Source organism: Lampetra fluviatilis, chromosome 32 (assembly GCF_964198595.1).
Source record: "Lampetra fluviatilis chromosome 32, kcLamFluv1.1, whole genome shotgun sequence".
Classification (NCBI taxonomy): domain Eukaryota; kingdom Metazoa; phylum Chordata; class Hyperoartia; order Petromyzontiformes; family Petromyzontidae; genus Lampetra; species Lampetra fluviatilis.
Genome location: NC_136306.1, coordinates 7633700 through 7646719, shown reverse-complemented (window position 1 = coordinate 7646719; position 13020 = coordinate 7633700). Strand labels below are relative to the sequence as shown.

At 55.8% G+C, this 13020-nt stretch overlaps 1 protein-coding gene across 13 annotated transcripts in view; it reads left to right on the top strand.

Moving 5' to 3' along the window:
• LOC144943697 (uncharacterized) overlaps positions 1-13020 on the top strand; it is a 127990-nt gene that overhangs the window by 106242 nt on the left and 8728 nt on the right. For 11 of the 13 annotated variants that reach the window (XM_078871446.1, XM_078871440.1, XM_078871447.1 and 8 more), the window contains 10 exons: positions 1346-1462; positions 2142-2345; positions 4078-4138; positions 4318-4440; positions 5595-7897; positions 8478-8579; positions 9959-10048; positions 10369-10459; positions 11235-11323; positions 11939-12957. In XM_078871446.1, the coding sequence (XP_078727572.1) occupies positions 1346-1462; positions 2142-2345; positions 4078-4138; positions 4318-4440; positions 5595-7897; positions 8478-8579; positions 9959-10048; positions 10369-10459; positions 11235-11323; positions 11939-12957 (4199 nt within the window). The remainder of the gene's footprint in view (positions 1-1345; positions 1463-2141; positions 2346-4077; positions 4139-4317; positions 4441-5594; positions 7898-8477; positions 8580-9958; positions 10049-10368; positions 10460-11234; positions 11324-11938; positions 12958-13020) is intronic. The other 2 variants (XM_078871445.1, XM_078871450.1) reach the window with 2 other exon arrangements.

Genomic DNA, 13020 nt, shown 5'->3' with positions numbered 1-13020 from the left:
GTTTTTACACAACCCATTGTCCCCACGGACTGTTGGGAAGTGCCCCAAGGCCTTCACTACAAGCAAACCCTGGCCCTGGGCCAGTTTAGACATACATTGTCTCTTCAGAAGAGTCAGATTACCATCTGTTCTCCTATAACGCGTCTTGTTTTCATCACGCAAATTGGATATAACGCTATTGAGTGTACGGAACGACGTCGCGTGAGTAGCAATAAGCGGTTGTACGGCTGCCTCGGCGTAGCATCACACAAGGCACTGGGATGCTGCTGGATGCTTCTAGATGCTACCCACGCGCCTCAGTCTTTGTTCAGCCTGCGTACGCACCTCACGTGTTATCGCGGATTGTGCTTTACCCTCCATTGTGTATTATTTATTATAACGCGATATTTTCATAACATGGTGCTCTTCAGGAACGCAACTGCCGCGTTATGGAACAAACTGTACCTATCAACGATGCTACATCGGCCAAGCCCCCTTTCATTAAAACAGTGTCTCTGTCCTGCGTATAAGCGACTTTGGTGCAGGAAAATTGCAGCGTTGAATTTAAGATTTTTATCTTGTTTTTTCGCAGCTTCCTCGGGGCAAAATGTAAGAGAGAGAGAGATAGCCGTGGTGGCCATTGGTAGAGCGGAATCCATTTGTAGGATTCTTGTTATTGCGTGTTTAGGTGGTGCTGGTGCATTTTCCTTGGCTCGCTCTTAGACTGTTGGAATTTCTTTCCGTAGTAATGTCTGCCACCTTCTGGCAAAAAATATAACACTCCTCTCGTGCAATGCAGTACCTCGCAAAGCAAGTCTGAGTAACATCTATGGCACAAATTGGTCATTACCGCCGTTTTTTAAGAATGTAACAAAGCAGACGAGAAGACATTACATCTCCTTCTTATGTCTGTCTCTGCACGTAAAAAAGTAAAACGAAATTAAGTCTATTTGATATAAGCTAGCGATTGAGGGAGACGTCGCCCGTCTTGATGCGCAAACTCCAGCGAATTGCGCACTTCGGTTCGCGGCCGACGTTCAAAGTGGGCTGCAACCCTGAAAGGAATGGCGCTGGTTGCCCCCCCCCCCCCCCTCCGTGTATGGCAGCCAAGAGCAGTTTGTGCGAATGCTGTCGCAAGAGGTCACATGTTTGGCCAAACTTTCGGTGACTACGCGCGATGAATGTATGAATCTGCCCCCCACGTCTGAAGACGTATTACGTCTTAGACAAATGTGTGATTGCAATGTGAAACGAAATTGGTTTGGACGTTGATATAAGGTCACGGTGCGTGACGACGAATTCCACTTCACAGTGTGGTGGTTGTTTGTTGCTGCTTTTTTTGGTGGGCGCCGTGTGTGACTGGCAGGTGTCCAGGCGAGGGGACAAGGAGGTGGAGTGTCAGCTGGAGACGCACAACAAGAAGAAGGTCACCTTCAAGTTCTGCCTGGACGCAGACAACCCCGAGGACATCGCCAAGTACATGGTGAGTCTCGTGCGTGCGTGCGTGCGCGGATGCGTGCGTGCGCGGATGCGTGCGTGCGCGGATGCGTGCGTGCGCGGATGCGTGCGTGCGCGGATGCGTGCGTGCGCGGATGCGTGCGTGCGTGGCAAGCGGAGGGAGTGGAACGTTGGGAAAAAATTTCCGCCGTTGGTGATCACGTGAGAACGGAGTCGCGCTGAGCCCTCGACGAGTGAGGAGCAGCAGCTGAGTAATTAATTTGATCTGAGCTATCACAAATGATAGTTTTACGAGAGGCGGATTATCGTGTGGAAATTTACAGCAGCCAATTAAATCTAAATGCGTGATGTTGATTCTAAATGTGGAGGGAAAAAACAGGAGGACCCGGAGAAAAATCCACGTGACCACGCGGAAAAAAAACATGCGAACGCAAACTATACAGGCGTCAGGGTCGGGATCGAACCTACGACCTCCTGTATACCATGCGAGGTAGTTAACATCTCGCCACCGCGGCTCTCTTCTGGGTTTCTCCTCTCAGGCTTTCGCCAGCCGCTACAGCGGGCAACTTCTTCGGGGAGCTGTGAGCAAACATTACAAGCAGCCGCTGAATGAAAGACGAAAAAAAAAGGGAAACCAAAGCGGCGGGCAAAAACGTGGGTGACGAATCGTGAACGCATTTAAATTGAATGTCCTCTGTCGTCAGGTGGAGAACGACTTCATCCTGGTGTCGGAGCAGCGCACGTTCGTGGAGCAGATGCGCGACGTGTGCGACAAGGCGGAGGAGCTGCTGAGCGAGGAGGGAGAGGAAATGGGCCCCGAAGACGCCGGGGTAACGGCCCGAGACGACGCATTGCGAGCCGCTGGCGCCATCGCCGCCGCTTCTGATGGCGCCGCTGGCTCCGTGCAGGTGTCGCAACGCCTTTCTCACTCGCTCCCCCCGCCCCCCACTCCGCCGCCCCGCGCGCCACCTGAGCCCCGCGCGCGGACCCCCCTTCTCCTGCCGCGAGCAGCGTGCCCTGAGATCGTTGGATGGCTGCAGACGGGCATTGAATGGTGCGCAAATGAATCGATTTCGAATCGATTCGTGCGTGCGTTTTGTAGGGGGGGACGACGATTGTAGACCGATGCAAATTTGCAAGTAAATGATGTGCTGAAAGAAGGTCGTACGTATGTTACGTATGTTGAACTTCTTTCGCACCGTACGTAGCGAACCGTGCCAATCGGATGTGCGTGGGAATGTAAATTCGAATGGCTAGGGTCACGTCTGAATATTGGCAGTGGACAATCCAAGTAGAAGCAGATACTGTGCCTGTCAGGAATGAGGATGCCAAGATAGATGTATGTTTAACTTCTTTTGCACCGTACGTAGCCCACCGAGATAATCGGAGGTGAATCGCAAGGCTGGACTGTGTCAGAAATGAAGAGATGGGCAAGAACGCAGGAGTGGTTGGGGTGCTCGTTTCAGACAAAATGAAAGAAAAGTTACATTTTGATTTAAAGCTTTCATGACTGCAGGGATTCATATTCTTGGTTCTTTCAGTAAAGTCACGTAGAAGGGAAATAATAAAATAATAAAAATACAAAACAATTAAATTCTCACGACGTTCATCATCAGGTGTGAAATCCACAGCAAGAATATTTTCTTGCTGTAGATTTCACACCTGATGATGATTGCTTGTGTTGCAGTCGAAACGTCGTGAGAATTTTTATTGTTTTATATTTTTATTATTTTATTATTTCCCTTCTACGTGACTTTACCGAAAGAACCAAGAATATGAAAGAAAAGTAAACTCGCATGGCTAGGATGTGTCGTGAAAAGAGAGACACTCCACATCGGTAGGAGGATGATGAAAGGCACCAGGCGAGGGAGTCGTGGGCAGGCCTAGACAGAGGTGTGGTTCAAAGGGTGTCAACTTGGGTGTGAAGGACTACGGAGTGGATGTGGAGGTGACACAGGACATGGATGTGGTGGAGAAAGGGGGGGGGGGACCGGCAAGGCGGCACCACCCCCCGCCCCCGACACGAGTGGGGGAACTGTGCCACAAAGAAGAAGCTGTGAAAAACGCTACGCTCGTACATTCCAGATATAATGGAGCGAACAAACGTGCAGCTAGTAGAGGGGGAAAAAAGCAACAGTACAAATTAGATAATTGGCGTTATCTGGTCCAACACCATGTGAGACTAGGCTCTAAGAAAAGCTGTCTCGTGTGTGGACCAATCAATTTCAAGGACAGTGCGTAAATTATCAGAGTTGTGTTTTTTGTTTGCATTCCGACTGCAGGTATTGTGGTCAATGCAAACATGACTCCTTGTAAAAAAAAGGTGTCAGTTTTGTTGCCAGATATAAGGGTAAAAAAAACAATTATCATATTTTGCTCCTGGCAAAGGAGGTTCCAATGGTACAAATTAGATGGTAAAATCATAAGAACAAAATCAGTTATTTTTTATTTTTAAGCATATCTAATCGCGACCTGGAATCGCTATTACTCCTGGAATCGCCAGTGGGAACATGGGTCGGAGGAGGGTAATTTGTTACACCCCTTGTGATGCGAAAATGAAAGAATGAATTTGGTGAAGAAAAGAGCGAATACGTGAATGAGTGGGTGGGTTAACGCGTGCCGTTGCTTTGTGTCCCGCAGGGGCCGACGGTGCAGTCTAACGTGCAGCAGGATACGAACTCCTCTGCCACCCCGACGAGCAGTGAGTGCCGCTTGGACACAGCCGCGTGTTGGCGCTCATCACAGTTCCGGAGTTAGCACTCCAGAGTTAGCACTCGCCATCAATAGTTCCAGCATTTATCCGAACACAGAGAGCTCCAGGCTACTAACGTACACAACGATGATTTGTTTTTTCTCTCTCTCTCTCTTTCTCCGTCCCAGGTCCGGAGTCGGACGGTGCTCCACCGGCCGTCACGATGGTGCAGTCTGGCAGGATGCGCTTCTTCGTGAGCCCCGTGGTGGACACGGAGCCCCTGGACAAGGGCGCGTCACCGCCATCGCAAGGTAGAGAGAGGAGGCCGAGCTGCCCCCTCGCCCTCACGCCATAAATCGTCATACGTGCGCCGAGGGTGAATGCCCAGGTGCTATCCGGCATGTTTGTACGTCTGTGGAACTTGCGCGCACCGTACGTAGCCAAGCGTGTTAATCGGAGGTGCGGGGTAAGGGCAGCAAACTACAAACACAAAGAGCAGTTCTAAAGGAGTGTTCAATCGTGATCATTTAAAAGTGCATAGCTCCCAGTGGCTAATATCAGAAGGAAGAGCGTTCCAGACGGCCGCAGAAGTGCATCTAAAAAGGCGCGGTGCAGTGACCACCGTCTTTGCTCGATGGTTAGCCACGAAATAGTTTTCTCAATTTATAGATTTAAAAGTTTGAAGGTTTGTAAATTACGCTGCAGAAGGACTTGAAATTGACATTCTTGCGAGTTTTGGTAATTTCACTGCCCGCATGTCCTACTGGGCATAAAAGAGCTTCATAGGCTCATGGTATTCCTGCAGTCTGAATAAAGATTACACGATTCCGTTCACCCCGTTAAATGCAGGACACACGTTTTATCCACTCGCGATCTTTTGGCTACTCACTGTGGTGCAGTGGTTCTGAACCGGGGGTGCGTGGACCCCTGGGAGGTACGTGGCAATGGTCCCAGGGGGTACGTGTAGGTGATTTGTAAATACGTTAAATTACATCGAAAATGAGAGTTATTGGTGAATAATCATGTATGAATCTGCCAATATAGAATAACTACGAGAAATTAGAATCCACATGGTAACCTAGAACGATATGGAATTCCTTTCTAAATTCATTGATTGTAAACAACGCGGTTTCCAAGAGTAACCAGCGAGCCCGAACACATTACGTCACGCGTACAGAGCATGCAGTTGCACTCGCTAGTTATGATACCTTACAACATGAACAATTGGTTAAAATATTGATGTTCGTTATTCATACGTTTATTTCTCAGAACCATTTTGCGTCAACATTTTACAAGGGGGGGGGTGGGGTACAGTCGTAGCCTAAAAAGGTTGAGATAACCACTGCTGTAGAAGGAAGTTGCCGCTTGAGTCTTCATTTGAGATGAGAGATGGCAACGGCTTTCGAGGGAGTCTCCCTGATGTTGACGTCCTTCCTTTGGCGTGCGTTTGTCCGCGCCGCGACAGACGTGGACTCGGAGCAGTGCAGCGGCCTCTCCTACTCCACCTCGGCCATCGACCTCAAGCTGGCGTTCGACAACATGCGCCAGATGTCGCAGAGCCTGTCCGAGATCCGCGACGGCATCAGCACAGCGCCGCCCTCCTACGTGCAGCCCGCACCGCCCCTCCCCTCCGCACCACCGGACGTGCCGGGCAGTGCCGCCACTGCCGGCGGCCTGGGCGTGCCAGAGACCATGCCCGTCACTACCCCCGTGCCCGCTGCCCCGGAACCGTGGCCGGATCTGTCGCGTTCGCCGGTTGTCGTTTCGTCGTCGGAGCCGTCGGTCGTTCCGCCGGTGCCGCTTCTGCCGATTCTCGCCCCGGCTCCTGGCGTGCCTCTGCCGATGGCTGCGCTCACGGCCGCTCTCGCGCCGCCGGGCGGCCTCGACGTTCCTCCGCCGTTGTCCACGGCCCCGCTGCCGACGTCCACCGTGATGTTCCACGCTATCGCCGGCCCCGTTACGGTCGCCCCGTTGCCCGTTCCGGGCGTTTCCTTTCCGCCGGCCGCAGCTGCGATCGCTCCCCCCGCTGCCGTCGTCGTCGTCCCCGCGTCCACGGAATCCACGGCTCTCCCGGTCCCTCTGCCCGCACCGACGACCGTCGCTGCCCCGCCGATCACGGTGCCGCCCGCGGAAGCCGCTTACCTCCCTGACCCGGTCGCCGTTCCCGCCGAGGCGACGCCGCCTCCGCTCGTGCCAGATTTTCCGGTCGCGCCACTCGACCCGTCGTCGGCGGCGGCGACTACCGTCGCCCAGGTCGTTGTTTCGCAGCCGGCGGTCATTCCGGACGCGCAGCTGGGCAACTTCGGCACCACCACGCCTCCTACAGTGATGCCGCACCCTGAACCGACGGTCAACAACGAAGCCCTTCAGGCGCAGGCCGCACCCGTAACGGTTTCCGCTCCCGCGCCCGTGCCCGCACAAGCACCCGTAACCGGCACGGCCATCCCATACGAGCAGTTGCCCCAGGCTTATGCCGGTGCCCAGCCAGAGGTGGTGCAGCAACAGCAGCCTCTTCCCGCAGTGCAGCCCACCCTGCCGATGCCCACCGCCCCGGCCGTGTCTCTGCAGCAGCCCGCCAACGCGCAACCAACGGCGGGCCTTCCTTCCATGCAGCCCTTTCAACCGCAACAGCAGCAGCAACAGCAGCCCTTACCGCCAACTTCCATCGCCGCTAATGTACAGGTGTCGCTCGGTCAGCAGCAGCAACAACAGCTGCCACAGCAACAGCAGCAACAGCTGCCTCAGCAGCAGCAGCAGCAACAGCTGCCTCAGCAGCAGCAGCAACAGCTACCACAGCAGCAGCAGCAACAGCTACCACAGCAGCAGCAGCAACAGCTACCACAGCAGCAACAGCTGCCACAGCAGCAGCAGCTGCCACAGCAGCAGCAACAGCTACCACAACAGCAGCAACAGCTACCACAGCAGCAGCAACAGCTACCACAGCAGCAGCAGCAGCAACAGCTACCACAGCAGCAGCAGCAGCTGCCACAACAGCAGCAGCAGCAGCAACAGCTGCCACAGCAGCAGCAGCAGCAGACGGTTGCCCCGGTCGGCACGCAGGCCCAAGCGCCCGTCCCCATGCCAGCGGGACAATCTCCCCAGGTCGCCCCCACAGGCGCCGCCGTCCCGACTCCAACGGCCGCGGCGCCAACGCAGCCAGCGCCGCCCACGGCCGGCTCCACGGCCGGGCTGCCAACTCCGCAGGGCACGCTCCCTCACTCGCACGAGTCCGACACGGAGGTGACGCACCGGCTAACCGGCGCCGAGGACCTCAAGGCGCTGTCGGAGAAGCTGCGCAGCCTTTTCCACGACGCCAGCTCCACTTCGCCGGCGGCGGGAGACGCCACCGCGGCGATGGCAGCGGCAGCGGCGGCGCCGGCGGGGACGCTGTTGAAAGAGCAGGCGCCAGCGGCGGGCGTAACGGGCGTCGGCGCGCCCGCGGACCCAGCGCACGTGCTGTCCCCGAGCAAGTCGGTGCAGGGCTACGCGCCCGCGCAAGCCGGTCCCGCTGTCTCCCACCCGACGAGCCTGGCGCTGTACCCGGCTGCGGCGGTGGCAGCGGCGGCGGGAGTGGCGAGCCAGAGCGTCGCGCTGCCCACGACCACACCCGGGGCGGTGGCGCCGGCTCTGCCCTCGCAGGGCGTGGCGGCGGGGGGGGCGGCGCCAGCGCAGATGGCCAGTGCGTTCGTGGGCGGTGGCGGCACCGCCACCAGCAGCAGCAGCAGCGGCACCACCCCGCCGAAACCCTTGCCTCCAACCTGGCTGCCCGTAAGTGCGCGCCGCACCCTTTCGCTGGGGCTACGTGTGCGTTCGTAGTTTAACGATTCGGCGCGGGCTAATTGCGTTTAAGATTGCGCTCCTAAACCTGCACGCCGTTGTGACATTTGCGGGCAAAAAACAAAAGCCCGTTTGTTCATCCCGTGATCGGTCTACTTAGCGTTTCATTCTTCGCTCGCTTTGCACGTTCGCGCAGCCCGCTCTCGTCCACAGCACGCTCGTGTTGGGGTGTCGCGGCAGTTCGCGGCTCGCCCGCCGAGTTGCGGCCGGGGCGACCGTAAACGCCGCGGCTTTCTCGGCGTGCGTGTAACTGGTTGAACTCGCTGAGGAGCTCACGTCGCACCGCGCCAGGGGATTTTCACCGCACAGAACCGCGGGGGGCTCGGTCTCACCGACCGCGTGGGGCTCGCCCGAAGCCACCCGGCAGCACGGGCGGCGTGTGTCCCCCGCACCGTCGCGTGCGCCGTTGCGGGGCCTGCCGTCATGGGTGGCGCCGCTAAAACTAAACCGCCGCTGTGTGTGCGCGCGTTCATGGCTGCTGGCTTTCCTCCCCCCCTCCCCCCGCTTGTAGGTGCAGACGCAGGCCACTGATCCACTTGAGCAGCGGTTAATTAAGACGCTCACTCCCACTGGCGAGCATGTTCCACCGTTCCCAGGCCCGCCCCAGAACCAGGTGCTTGCGTGGAATGCGTCGATCCACCGGCGCTGTCTCTCTCGCGCTCCCCTTCTGTTATCCGTGTTTTTGTTTTGCCCCGCTTCAGAGGTGGAGACGCAGCGAGCTGTTGCGATCCACCATCCACCTCCCCCCCCCACCTTGCCTCTCTTCCACTTCTGTCTGTGTTGTCACACTTGGGCCCACGCGTGCTTTTCCTTTCCGCTGACGAGACGTTCAGCATCCCACCCTCACCCGTTAGGATTCCTAAGGATGTTTTGACGGCGTTTGTGCTCGTTGAACGACTAAGCTCGGCGGTCATGCTCGTCCTCACTGGCAAACTTGCTCGGAGTATTTTAGGTCATTAGGTCTATGTTTTTGGCATGGTAGGGTGCACCGATTTATCGATTGAAATGCTGCGTGCATCGAATCACGGTTGTGAAAATAATTGATATTCATAAATGTTGAATGTGATTGGTTCCTACTGCCACTAGAGACGCTAAATTCACCGCAATGTTTAAACAAATTTCATTGACGTTTCATTGAATCGCCAATGGGAGATTCGTGAAATGATTGCTCTTTTAATTGGTAAGGTTACATCCCTAGCTGTGGCGTTTTTTTGCTGTCATTTCCTGACATACAGCGAATTCAATGCAATGTGGATCTATATAGCATCCGAATGCAACCTCATCCCAAGACACTAAGCAATGAGAGATGGGCATCCTGTGCCTACCTATGTATGTATGTATGTTGAACTTCTTTCACACCTTACGTAGCTAACCATGCTAATCGGAGGTGCGGGGGAAGGACAACAAACTAAACAGAAAAAACAGCTTTTTTAAGAAATGAGTTTTCGAACTGTATTTAAAAGTGCATAACTCCAGTCGCCTCCTCAAGACAAAGAGACCGGAATAAGAAGAGGAATGTCTTGAGCCTGGCCTTGAACAGAACCAGCCGACAGCACAGATGGCCGGAATAAGGAGAACGGAGTCTGTAATCCTGGCGGCAGAAGAGGAGATAGGGCGACCACCTTCAAATTAGTGAAGGTTGCAAGCGGGGCTTCGACGATTTCAGCTGTATATATACTATTTGGCCTTGTACTGATTCACATCTAGACTGGAACGATCGATATGAGATGTGGTGCCGGGCACTTTGAGATGCTGGGCCATATAAGCGCCTCGGAAATTTAAAAAAAACCTGATCCTGGTTATTAGGGTGACATTAAAACGTTGACCGCGACCTCGCCAAATTTGTGGACCTGCCCAGTAACGTCGATGCTCCTGTTTCCGCTTTTAACTGTTGCCTCCCCTGCCGCTGCCGCTGCTGCCGCTGCTGCCACTGCTGCTGCTGCCGCTGCTGCCACTGCTGCTGCCGCTGCTGCTGCTGCTCCCGCTGCGCAGGCCCCGTTGGAGAGCCTCGAGGCGAGCCTGAAGCGGACACTGAGTCCGGAAACGGTGCAACACGGGTCGCCCCTGACGGCCGTCACCCAGGTGAGGAGCCGGCAGAAAGCCCTGACCGCAGACACTGGAGGCGTAATGCCCCCAACACGTTCACCGAAACAATTTCTCGCAACCGACTTAAAACTAAAATTAAAAACCGGTTCTTCCTATGACTTCCCCTGGTCTCTGTCCCCTACGGTTAACGAGACGAGAGCGTGAATTTGACGTGAGCCCATTGAAATGTGCGGCACGGTTTGTTCCGCTTCGAATGTCCTCGTGGATCGAGTCTCTTTGAGGGCTGCGTTGTTGATGGGTGGGGTTGGTTGTTTGCCCACGCGCGCGTAACCAAGGTACCCGTCGTGTCTCCACAGCCTGGCGGCGCCGAGCCGTTTCCCCTGGCAACCCAGGAGGGTGGTGCCACCTCGTGGGAGACGATAACCACCCCCATGCACCCGGCTGAAGGTCGGTTTCCTGTGAATGCATTTGATCCGCGACGGCTATTTTTAGAATCCAAATGGAAGCTTTTTGGGAACATTAAGTGGATGGGTGGGTCAAGCCACCCATTTTCATGTCTTTGTTTAGGACGTAATTAACACGAAAATGCCACCATCACTTTAGCCACCACCTATGTCAGGCCAATTTTATGCTTAACGATATTTTACAGGGTTGTTTTTTATTGAAACCTCGTCACACATTAAAAAATATATATATTTTGGGAGAGCGGTGATGCAGCGGTTATCGCTGTGCACTACGAACATCGCTTTTCAATTCGCAGTTAAGGGAAAAAAAGATCCAATATACTTCCAAAGGTGGCTTTTATGTAACCTTTGAAAGATAATTCATGATTTTTCTTAGGGAGAATGTAAAATTAAAGCCATGTTCCATCCAGAATCAAAATCGGAAAATTTATTTTTCACACATGTCCACCACCAAATGAAAGTCGAATAATATGGATGTCAGCAGGCCGGCCCGTTGAAAAAAGCAATCAAAATGTGACAACCGTACGATTTTCTTACGCTTTGTAAGAGCGCAGATCTGTGTGGAATTGGACATTGGTGCGTGAACCCACATCGATCAATCTTCACACAATCCACAATGCCACCTTACCGCCCGCCTCCAGTGTGTCCCCGCCCCCCGCCGCCGCTCGTGACGACGACGTTGTCTTGCCTGTACGTATGCTGAACTTCTTTCGCACCGTACGTAGCCAACCGCGCTAATCGGTCTCGTGTTGCCGCAGGCGTTCTGCCCGCCGAGCCGGGTCAGGGGGCCGGCCCATGCGCCACCGCAGCCGCCGGCGTCCAACAGCGAGCCGAGTTCGACACCCAGGTGAGTGCCGCCGTCAATGGCGGGGTGGGCGGGAAGTGTCCCCGATACCCCGTGTCTTATAGAGCGGTCATTGACGCGTGGAGTTGGAGAGGAGGGGGGGGGGGTATAGGGACTTCCCGTCCAGCTGGTAGAGTTGGCCACTTAATGTTGTCTCTCTTGCACAGGAGATGTGAAATATCAGTGGGCTCTCATAAATGGTTGCTGGCCTGCCAACCTACCTACCGATCGACCCACCTACCTATCTACCCACCTAACTACCCACCTACCTATCGACCCACCTACCGATCGAACCACCTACCTATCTACCCACCTAACTACCCACCTACCTATCTACCCACCTAACTACCCACCTACCTATCGACCCACCTACCGATCGACCCACCTACCTATCTACCCACCTAACTACCCACCTACCTATCTACCCCCACCTACTTACCCACCTACCTGTCTACCTACTTAGCTATCTACTTGCCAACCCACCCACCTATGTACTTAACTCTCTTCCTTCCTCCCTACTATTTTCTCGTTCAGCAGGTCTCTCTTGCCGACAGTAACACCGCAGCCTGTTTTACTTTTAACCGCGGCCAATGTTTCGTCAAAACGTGTCTTCTGCAGACGGGCTCTCCGCTCCCTGGTCCTCCAGTCCCGTCCGCCTCGGAGTCGCCCAGACCCCCGGCCGCGGGCACCAACGCCGGAGCGACCACTGCCACCCAGCCCTCGCTGGCGCCACCACAGCTGCCTACCCCTGCCCCCGTCCCAGCGGCGACTACCGTGCGGGGCCGGTTCCAGGTCACCACGACGCGCGACGTAGTCAGCACCGACCCGGCCACAACCACCTCCTCTCCCTCCTCGCTGTCCTCGTCGTCATCCGATCGCCACGCGGATACCGTCACCACCACCACCACCACCACCGCGGCCGCTTTTGCTCCCGTTGAGCAAAGAACGCAGGGCCCGGCCGTCGTCGCAGAAGCTACGAACGCTGCCGCGGCTCACCCGGGGGGCCGTGACGGCGCAAAATGCTTCCGGTCCGACACGTTGAACGGCACAGACAAGAGCTGTTCGGACACCGGCGAGAAAACGCGCTGCTCAACTACGCCGTTGCCGGGCATTCCCACTGGAGGCACCGGTCCAGCTGCAGAGATTCTGCAAGCGCAGCCGCTACCGGCAGCGGGGACGGCAGGGCGCGCGGGCGAACTGCGGGCAGACTGGGAGGTGCCCTTCAGTGAGGGCTACGCGCAGACGCCTGGCGCGAGAACGGCCGACGTCTTCCTCGACGGCAGCGAGGCGACGGAGCAGTACTACAGCGCGACGGAGAACGGGCGCGACATCACGTCGGACGATTTCGCGGGGCCCTTTTCCGCTCGCGGCGGCGGCGGCGGTGGCAGCTACGCCGGCGGCGGCAGCGTCATGCGCAAGCAGCCAAGCACGGACAGCGAGCTGTCCGCGTTCGGCAGCCTGGCGGCGCGGGAGCGGATGGGCACCTTGGAGAGGACGGAGTCGGTGGGGCGCTTCGAGCTGAAGGACGGCCTCGTGCCCAACGTGCGCTCGGCGTCGTCGTTTGTGAGCAGCGACAACGACTCGGAGGACGTGGAGGAGGACGACCTGAAGAAGCAGCTGCACAAGCTGCGGGAGAAGTGAGTGCCACCGTTGCTCGCTTCGTCTGGGTTGTCACGGTGGCGAGATGTTATCTACCTCGC